The sequence below is a fragment of the Trachurus japonicus genome, chromosome 3 (genome assembly GCF_045865225.1).
Source record: "Trachurus japonicus isolate A0001 chromosome 3, Traja_1.0".
In the NCBI taxonomy this organism is placed as follows: Eukaryota; Metazoa; Chordata; class Actinopteri; order Carangiformes; family Carangidae; genus Trachurus; species Trachurus japonicus.
Window position 1 is genome coordinate 6,762,615 of NC_140909.1, and position 10,611 is coordinate 6,773,225.

Below are 10,611 nucleotides of genomic sequence, written 5' to 3' on the forward strand. Positions count from 1 at the left end.
TGACAAAAAAAGGAAAATGTCGCTCATAAATTGTGGTTTTCTATCAGAAAGCGAGAGAACTGTACAGCAGTGAGCGCATCCTCGGTTGTTTTTGTTTTCCTGTATAGAGCTATCCTTAGGTAGATTTAGCAGAAGTAACAAGTTCTACCACATAAAAAAAAAAGCTTCAGCATCTCAGCTCCGAAATGAGCAGCAGTTTGTTTGCGTTACTGGGAGTTCTTCCTGTGTCGTTATACTGTCGTTAAATGGTGCGTTTTCCCCAGAGGACCACTGGAGTGAAAGAAGCTGAACAGTTTAATGTGACTGCTTATCTGTTGTTTTTTATTTATTTTGGGGGAAAAAACTTGAGTTAGTCAAAAAATACATAGCGGTGTAGATAAATGAATCAAGAATTTAACAGCATCAGTTTATTCATCTGTAGTACACCTTTATTTTTAAAAGTTATTATGGTTATATTTATTCTTCATGATTGCGTTGCTTTTATTGCTGTTTTATTTCTTGACACTTTTATTATGTTTGTGTTTCCTGGCACTTTTATGTGAGCTCAAAATTGCTGTCGTCTCTATACCTCAACAACGTCTCCCTGATCTAAAATAAAAGTTGAATGAATAAATATCTAAGAGAGGTCATATTTTATCAGACATCTAGGAATCACACATATGAATGGTCTCAAATATCAACCTCAAAGTGCTTCTAAAGTCTCAGTTCCCCAAATTTAAGTGTAAAAGCGACTCTGTTGCATGACTGACAGAACATCAAAACAACATTATGAACAAACATTCAAAAACAACATTATAAGTGCAATCATCCAATACTAAAAAAAAAGAGGGGGCTGTTAAAAGCAACATGTGTCTATTTTTACTTATTCAGGGCGGTTATTGCAGAAGGGATGAAAGAATTTTTTATGAAGGATTTTTATTAGATAGTTTTTCAGGGACGACAAGTGCAGACCATTCAAATAAAATCTGTGTCAGATTAATTGTTCTCTGCAGCTGCCTGATATTTAAGAACAAGTCAAAACAAAACTGTCAGATTATTCCTGGGTCTGTGAGTCGAAGTGAAAGTGAAGAAACTTTTACCTTTAGTATTGTATTACACACACAGACAGAGGTATCCTGCTGCTGCTGCCTTCAGGGACCACCAGGGAGTTCCCAGATTTCCCGCTGAAGGAGGCAGCACTGAGGAGGAAAAAAGAAATCATGACAAATAAATGAATTTGAAGTCATATAATTAATATTGTTGAATGAGAGTTGGTGAGAAAATGCGTCTCTGCAGGAGGATAAAACCTCACGCACTGCTGCTTTGATCAGGGGTGCCCTAACTTTTGCATGCTACTGTAGCCTATAGCAATGGTTCTCTAATATCTAATATAAAATATAAATTTTTTTTTTGAGAAATTGAATTTTTTTTAGAAATTTCACCAGTTTTTCTAGAATTTTCTTTTACCTATTTCCAAAAATTCATGCCATCAGCCCTACATTCAATGTACATTGACTATAAAAGTAATATTCTTCAGTCTCAGAACAAATATTAGTGTATTTCTGGTGTTTAGACTTAAAGATTTTGTCCAATGGGGGTCCGTGGTCTAATTTGTGTCAATTTATGGGTCCTTGAGGGAAAAAAGTTTGAGAACCACTGACCTATAGGACAGTGGTTCTCAACTGGTGGGTCGGGACCCAAAAGTGGGTCGCGGACCCGTTCTGGATGGGTCGCGGACAGCTAGTCAAAAAAGTAAATAATATTTAATGCACATCTGATGTTGGACATCAAAATAACTTATTTTGAAAGGCATGTGTCACGTGAACACATGCAGTTGTAATGCTCCTCCTCACTTTCTTATTATTTGCTCTGAATGCAAAGATATCAGTTTCTTATTAATGTGGCCTGAATGCAGTGAAAAATATTTATTCACTTTTGTGAACATGCTCTGAATGCAGAGATGCATTAGAAGTCAAATATATCGTTTTGTTGGTCTCCATTTTGTGCAGTTTGATATTTTTTTATTCACTTCCATACATGCAGTTGTCATGGTCCTCCTCAGTTCCATTCATGTGCTCTGAAATGCACTTTGCTCAATAAAGAGCTAAATTATTTTTAAAGGCTTTAAAAAAAAAAAAAAAGATTCTTGGTTTGAATTCTATAAAAGTGGGTCGTGACTTAATGACCATGGGAAAATGTGGGTCCCAGAGTGAGACTAGTTGAGAACCCCTGCTATAGGACACTCTTTTGTTGTTAGATTTGGTAAACCTGACAAAATAACATACGTTAATACATAGGCCTACAGGTAAGGCTCAAAATAACAAGTGCAGATCATTGTTCTCTGAAGCTGCTGGTCTGACATTCAAGAACAACAAGTCAACAGATGATTTATCCCCAGGGAAATCAGGCTTCACAACTCACAAGGTAGTTGTATGTAGGCTATTTAAAGTTTATTCAGTTCAATTCAAAAACAAAAACAAAACAAAACTAACTGTCAAATCATTCCTGGGTTTGAAGTGAAAATGAAGAAACTTTTACCTTTAGTAGGCTCGGCCTTTGACTAGAGAGGTGCTACCTTCAGGGACCACCAGGGAGTTCAGAGATTTCCTCCTGAATGAGGCAGCACTGGGAGGGGAAAAAACAAAACAAATCATGATTAATAAATGAATTTACATAATTAATATTGTTGAATGAAAGTTGGTGAGAAATGTGTCTATGCAGGACAGAAGGATACAAACCTCACGCACTGGCCCTTTAACCAGCAGCAGCAGCAGCAGCTCTCCTCCTCCTCCGTCGTCCTCGTCTCTCCCACGGTGTGTGAATCTCTCTCTCCCTCCCTCTCTTCTCTTCCCCATTTCGCTGCTGCTGCTTTTTGTTTTCATTGACGCGGATCATCATGGCTGCTCACTCCACCGAAGAGCCGTTCCCCTTCCACGGGCTGCTCCCCAAAAAAGAGACCGGCGCCGCGTCTTACCTCACCAGGTTCCCCGAGTACGATGGCCGGGGGGTGCTCATCGCGATCCTCGACACCGGCGTGGACCCCGGGGCCCCCGGCATGCAGGTAAGCCCGTTAACCGGCTGCTGCTCCGCTGTGGAGGTAGCATCGAAGCTAAGCTAAAGGCTAAAAGGCCCGTTAACGTTACTCATTCACATACGTTAGCTTTGTCAAAAAAAAAAAAATGCACACAAGACTAGAGCCATGACAACCAAAGCAACACAAAGTAAACCGATAAAACGCAATTATTTTCTGTTATTAAATATTATTTCGGTGGTTAAAAAACTACACTTGACAGTTATGTATTTGAATTAACGGTTGTTTGTTAGTTAGTCAGCTAGCATGTTAGCCTGGGAGCTAACAGCTGCATTTGCACTCACCCTCTCTCTCTCTGCTCAGTAATCACACTTTTTATTTAACCACCTCCTGTCATATGGTTCAATTCAATCAGTTTTAGCTGCACAAAAGTTAAGTTTTAATGTTTTTTTAAACAGCTGGTTAGTTAGTTAGTTAGTTAGTTAGTTGTCGGTAATGATGAGTCGTTAACTAGCTCCATGTTAGCTGCCAAGTCACACCACAGTCTCCAGTAGTTAGCTGCACAGTGTTAATTCAGAAGGACCTGTTATTTATATATATAAATACAGTATGGATTATTAGCTATTATTGTTATAAATTAATATCCAACCTCTCACAGCAAATATAAAACCTGCCCCCTTCGGTGTGTGTGTGTGTGTGTGTGTGTAAATAAATACAGGGTAAGGTATTTAAATCTGATTTCATGGCCTAAAAGATTAGGTATTATTAAAATAACCTCTTGTGTATTTTCGGCTTAGGATGATGACTTTAAAGCTGTACTGCAAAGTTTTGTGTCGGTTTTTTGTGGTTGTCACTTTGATTTGCCTCTTTATTTTATACCCACCATACACCATATAGTGTCTTATGTATGTTTTTCTTTATTTAGGATGATGACTTATATGTATTGTAAAGATTTAATGTAAGTTTTTGCTGACTTCATGTAATGATTGTACATGTAGCTATGTTTTAAAATGTACTGTTAGATGTAAGACACTTATTTGTTGGGGATCCCCGCAAAAAAATAAAAATATATATTAGACTTTATTCACTTTTCAGGTTCACTGTCTTATTCCTTATCCACTTCCTGGCCAGTGTCAGTAACTGAATCTATATGTGATGCCTCCTGCACAGCCTGACCTTTCTATCATCTCACCTTCTTCAGGTTACAACTGAGGGGAAGCCAAAGATTGTCGACATCATTGACACAACAGGCAGCGGTGACGTGAACATGACCACAGTGGCTGAGCCTAAAGACGGGACAATCACCGGCCTCTCTGGTAGAATACTTAAGGTCAGTAAAAAAAACCCACATTTTTAACACCAACACAACAACAGCTGTCGCCTTAGAAATGTTCTGTTGCAGCTTCTTGTGAATTCATGTTGTGCACCCTCGTGGCACACATCTTCCTTCATGTCGCTGTCACATTGTGTCTTTTTATGTCTCCCAGATCCCTCCTGCCTGGGTCAATCCATCAGGGAAGTATCGCATTGGAGTTAAAAATGGCTATGAGTTCTTCCCTAAGGCCCTTAAAGAGAGAATACAGGTAGGAAGACATGACATTATTACTGTATGATGAGCTCTGGCTTGGTTTTGACTTTGAACACTTTGGTTGTGCACAGTGTTAGATGTACGATTACATTATAGCATATAATATCTAAAAAACTTGCACATGAGCACAAATTTAGAAATAGGGCTATGCATGCAAAGACTGATTTAGACTACATCTAATATCTGCATAAAAAAGAAAGAGTTTACTAATTTGATTTCCAGATTTTATGTTGCAAAGTTGATTAACTTGACTTTTTTCCACTTATTTTTTCGTTATCATTTTAATTATTCCTTATTTTTCTTGTCTTTACCTGTAGCAAATTTGGTTTTTGAATATGTTCTTCATGGGTGAGGTTTTCATATAAGTCCTTTTGGGTTTCATACCTCCCCTTCGCACAATCATAATGATTGTTCATAGTTTTAAATAATATGTTCGAGCAAAAATAATAAATAAATAAAAAGTTAGTATTTAATCACACTAGATTAATGAAACAAGAGTGTGCAATATCAGAAATCATTCTTATAAAATAGAAGAAATTGGAGACTTGTTGGTTTTTATCAGTGTTGTTAAGCCTCTGTTACTTTTTATCTACTAGAAAGAGCGAAAGGAGAAGATGTGGGACCCGCCACACAGAGCAGCGCTGGCCGAAGTCTGTCGCAAGACCGAAGAGTTTGACCTCTCTCACCCAACACCCTCACAGGTCAGAGCTACGAACTTGAGTTCTTGAGTTCATATCAGCGTTCGCAGGCTAGTCGCAGTAATGTGGCATTTCCTGCTTTGATTTCTCGGCCATGACTCGCTCACACGTCTCCTTCTTCACTCTGTTTTTCTCTCCCTCTCTGCAGATGGAGAAGCTGCAGAAAGAAGAGCTGCAGTGTCAGTCAGAGCTGCTGGCGTCTCTAGAAAAGAAGTACAGTGATCCCGGTCCGGTATACGACTGTGTGCTTTGGCATGACGGTGTAACATGGAGGTAGCAATGACGCCCTTTTTTTCCCCCCTCATCATGCAGCATGACCTTTTAAACTATTCCTCTTCACAGTCCAGTCCACTCTCGTCACCACTTTGTTCCTCTTTGTTTTCTCTAGGGCTGTCGTGGACACTTCAGAGTGTGGAGATCTGTCCCAGTGCACTGTGCTGTGCTCCTACAGAGAGACACAAGAGTACGCCACGTTAGGAAACGCTGAGATGCTGAACTACTCTGTTAATATTTATGACGAGGGAAACACACTCTGCATCGTCACCAGTGGAGGTAAGGTCCCAATTCACAATAACTTTTTTCATATTAGTCCATATATATCACGATATAATTCAAATCACTATTTTTGTCAAGTTTTAATGTTCCCTTATACTCACAAGAAAGATTTTGAAGATATTAGAAGACATGACAGGCGTAATCACAAACATTATACAACAGTTTCATATTAATAAAACAGGTATTATAATATGATATAATACTATATATATATATACAAGAAGTGTCTTCGTCGGCACAGTTGAACTTAACGCCCGAGTGTGGTGCGAGTTGCTCTGGGGTGAGGAGTAGAGTGACGGCGGTCCTGGTGTGTCCATTGTGAGAGTTTAGCATTACTTGTCAGAGTTTCAGTCACGTAAACATAATGTACAACGCGTCTTTTCATGGTCGGTCATCTGAGTTCTCCTTCACATTTTCGTTCGAGGAAACACGTGGTATGGTATGCTTTGCTTGGACTGAACTGGGGAAAAAGCGTTCAGTTTTGCCGCCCCATCAACATGGAACAATCTTCAGGCCGAACTCCGGACAGACCGTATGAGTTTCGCTTTTACTGCGCACTGCTGTCATGCATACGCACTTCTGTGTTTGTGTGTGTGTGTGTGTGTGAACGGCAATAACGGAGAAAGAGCGCTATGCAGAGATTAATGAACGGAATGATATTGTGTTGGTTGAGCCAAAAGCTGAAAAATCTATTCGTGGCGGACGTAATTTATTTGTGGCGGGCCGCCACGAATTAATGAATGTGTGGGGAACACTGTATCGACTTTCTATCGACCACGTCTCATATTTCCATCGATATCAATATGAATATCGCCCAGCACTACCAAACAAACAATTTAAGATCACGATTCAGTTCAGTTCATTCAGGTTGCAGAGGTTCTGCTGTGTCGTCTCCAGTCTAACCTGTTGGTTGCTGTTAAAGGGGCTCATGGGACACACGTGGCGAGCATTGCGGCGGGTTACTTCCCAGAGGAGCCAGAACGTAACGGCGTGGCCCCCGGCGCCCAGATCCTGGCTCTGAAGATCGGTGACACTCGCCTCAGCACCATGGAAACGGGCACAGGACTCATCCGAGCGGTATATCACTCTGTCAAACACAGTTCAAACAGTTTGTATTTATATTATACCTTTTTATTGTATTTAACCTTTTTGTTTTTAATCTCTCTGTCCCTTAAAGATGATTGAAGTCATCAACTACAAGTGTGACCTGGTCAACTACAGCTACGGGGAAGCCACCCACTGGCCCAATTCTGGGTGTGTACAGTGTGTGTGTGTGTGTGTGTCATTCAGTGGGTTTATTTTGTTTCTCACACCTTTTTCTTTTATTTTATCGTTGTATTTCAGGAGGATTTGTGAGGTGATCACAGAAGCTGTCCAGAAGCACAATGTGATATTTGTCTCGAGTGCTGGAAACAACGGCCCCTGTCTCTCCACAGTCGGCTGCCCGGGAGGAACCACCAGTAGTGTCATAGGTACACACACGTACACACACATATGAAACAAATATATTGATACACATATATATTTTCGTTTTTGTTCTTTAGCCTCTTCATTTGTTACTGCGTTTACATGGACTTCAGTTTCCCGGTTTTGATGGTTATCCTGATTTTGATCAAATTCGGGATATGGTGTTTACATGAACTTGGAGAAACCCGGTTATTCAGTTTCCCCGACATCAATGCCACTGTCTGCTGCAGTGACCCAGCATGTCGTCCATAATTTTATAGCGACAACACCACAGAACTGGTGAGGAGGTCACAGCAGAGACTCTACTTCCTCAGACTGCTCAGGAAGAACTGCCTCTCCCAGAAGCTACTGCTGGCCTTCTACCACTGCTGCATTGAAAGCTTGTTAACATACTGTCTGTGTGTGTGGTATGCCAGCTGCACAGTAGCAGAGAAGGTGGCGCTTCAGCGGGTCATAACCACTGCCCAAAAGATCGTCGGCTGCACTCTCCCCACTCTGAATGGACTGTATAGCTCCCGATGCCTCACAAAAGCAAAGAAAAAAGACACAACACACCCTGGTCACTGTCTGTTTGAGCTACTCCCCTCTGGCAGGAGATACAGGACAATTAAAGCTACCACAAACAGATTTAAGAACAGTTTTTACCCCAAAGCAGTGATTGCACTAAATGCTGAGTAATGATGAGTGGTTAATGTGTGTTTTATGTTTTTAAAAAAAATGTTTTTATGAATTTTTGCACTGCAGGAGATGCACTTTTAATTTCGTTGTTGTGGAAATGACAATGGCAATAAACATATCTATCTATAGAATTTAAAAGGTGATGGATCAGAGCCACTTTTTTTGTTTTGATGTTTGGCCATGAAGTAACTTTTTCCCACCGTGACCTGACATGCTCCATGCTCTCCGTGTTGGGAAACCGGCATCCTATAATTTATTAGCGACAGACTTGAATAGGTCAGCATTTCTGTGTTTCCTTCCATCTAAACATCCTGTTGTTTTGAGCTCTTTCATTACAAAAGAAAGGCAAAATTCAGTCTCCTCATCGCTCCAGAAATATGCTCTTGTTGTTGTTGTCCTAAGGGCTTATCCTGATTTCTGAAATCGGGAAATGGGACTGTTTACATGCTCAAACACAAAAATGGGATACTTAAAACCCCCCCGATCAAAACCGGGATACTGAAGTTCATGTAAACGCAATAAATAATAATAATTTTATTTATATAGTGCCTTTCATACATAAAATGCATCTCAAGGTGCTTTAAACAAAACATCAAACAATTAAAAACAATATTAGTCAACAATCAGAAAGTATTAAAACACAGTGACAGACAATAAAACAATAGCAATGATAAAACAAAAACAATCATGCGAGTAAAATTATTGTGTAATAAGGCCAAGTTAAACATAAATCAAGTTAAACGGTTAAAAATGTGACACGGTGGGGCGGTGCGTGGCGCAGTGGGTAGAGCGGCCGCCCCATGTAGAGGCTACAGTCCTCGCCGCAGGCGTCCCCGGTTCGAATCCCGCGTCGGGCAGACCTTTCCTGCGTGTCATTCCCCCTCTCTCTGCCTCCCCATTTCCTGTCTATCTCTACTGTCATCACTATCAAATAAAGGCAAAAGGCCGAAAAATATACTTAAAAAAAAAATGTGACACGGTGTTGAAGCCCCAACGTGTCTCTGCTGTTGTTTATAATCTGTGCTCATTCGTTCTCCCTTTTGTTTTCTCCGCAGGCGTCGGAGCGTATGTGACTCCAGACATGATGGTGGCGGAGTATTCCCTGAGGGAGAAGCTGCCTCCCAACCAGTACACCTGGTCGTCCCGCGGCCCCAGCACCGACGGCGCCCTCGGGGTCAGCATCAGCGCCCCCGGTGGCGCCATCGCCTCTGTACCCAACTGGACCCTGCGTGGCACCCAGCTGATGAACGGCACATCCATGTCGTCGCCCAACGCCTGTGGAGGCATCGCACTAGTCCTGTCAGGTGCGTCCAGGCTCATGGGAATATACTGTACAGCTCTGGGAAAAAATAAAAGACTACGACTTAATAAATCAGCTTCTCTACATGTTTGGCAGCCGTTCGATTCCTTTGTCTATTGAATTTCAACACAAGCTCACGTCGCTCTACTTAACGAGGCAATGATGAGGTGATCACCTGAACCAAATCATATTTAATGAAAATTATAAAAACCACTGCTGCGATTAAAAATTTAGGTTATTCCACCAATGTTGATTTCTGAACTCTTAAAAAGTAAAAAAAAAATGTTTAAAAAAATGTTTTAAAATGAAGATGAACGTTTTCTTTTACATTATTATTATTATTTGAGGTCTGAAAACACTGGAACTTTTTTGTTATTTTGACCAGTCGTCATTTTCTGCAAATAAATAAATGCTCTAAATAAGAATGTTTTTATTTCATATTCAGGAGAAATGTTGTCAGTAGTTTATAGAATAAAACAATAGTGTTCATTTTACTCAAACACACACCTATAAACAGTAAAACTGAGAGAAACTGATCATTTTGAAGTGGTCTCTTAATTTTTTCCAGAGCTGTATTTTGCATTTTTGGAGGTTTGCATGAATGCAGATCTAATGGTAATGACGTGTATTTTTATTTTTTGTCTTGTGTGCTGAAGGACTGAAACAGATGGGGATCCGTCCCTCTGTCCCTGCCGTGAGGAGAGCGCTGGAAAACGCGGCTCTGAAGGTCGATGACATCGAGGTGTTTGCGCAGGGACACGGCATCATCCAGGTAACTGCAACTGCAACTGTAGCTGCTTCATCTCTTATCGGGAATTTTTTTTGTACCTGCTCTTGTGTTGACATTCAGTGATTTTCTTCCTCCCTCTTTAGGTGGAGAGGGCATTAGACTACCTCACTCAACACGCCTCTTTACCCACAAGCCACCTCGGCTTCACAGTAAGCGTGGGATCGCAGAGAGGCATCTACCTCAGGGACCCAGGCCAAGTTCTTGCACCTTCAGACCATGGAGTAGGAATCGAACCCATCTTCCCAGAGAACACAGGTGCTCGATGATGATGATGATGAAATTCTTTAATTCATTCAGTCGTCACATAATACAACAACTATCAACAATACAAACATTGGGCAGAAGCATAAAGTTCATGTTTATGCCTATATAGGAAAAAAACAAACATAAAAGCGAAACTAAACCGGAAGAAGGACTACAACCAAAGAAAGTTAACAGTAATGAAATATAAGAGTAGAAAAGAAACCATTAAATAACAGAGAGAAAGGGAGAAAAAAACATTTACAAAATCATTAATACTTTTAA

General features: G+C 40.6%; 1 protein-coding gene across 2 annotated transcripts in view; it reads left to right on the forward strand.

Moving 5' to 3' along the window:
* The first annotated feature begins 2,782 nt into the window (after positions 1-2,782).
* The window catches only part of tpp2 (tripeptidyl peptidase 2), a 28,357-nt gene continuing 20,528 nt past the window's right edge, over positions 2,783-10,611 (forward strand). For both annotated transcript variants that reach the window (XM_085805972.1, XM_085805966.1), the window contains exons 1-12: positions 2,783-3,040; positions 4,212-4,340; positions 4,498-4,593; positions 5,195-5,299; positions 5,445-5,569; positions 5,685-5,848; positions 6,774-6,928; positions 7,029-7,105; positions 7,196-7,323; positions 9,052-9,300; positions 9,953-10,068; positions 10,170-10,341. In XM_085805972.1, coding sequence (XP_085662098.1) covers positions 2,876-3,040; positions 4,212-4,340; positions 4,498-4,593; positions 5,195-5,299; positions 5,445-5,569; positions 5,685-5,848; positions 6,774-6,928; positions 7,029-7,105; positions 7,196-7,323; positions 9,052-9,300; positions 9,953-10,068; positions 10,170-10,341 — 1,681 coding nt within the window. In that variant the 5' untranslated portion in view covers positions 2,783-2,875. The remainder of the gene's footprint in view (positions 3,041-4,211; positions 4,341-4,497; positions 4,594-5,194; positions 5,300-5,444; positions 5,570-5,684; positions 5,849-6,773; positions 6,929-7,028; positions 7,106-7,195; positions 7,324-9,051; positions 9,301-9,952; positions 10,069-10,169; positions 10,342-10,611) is intronic.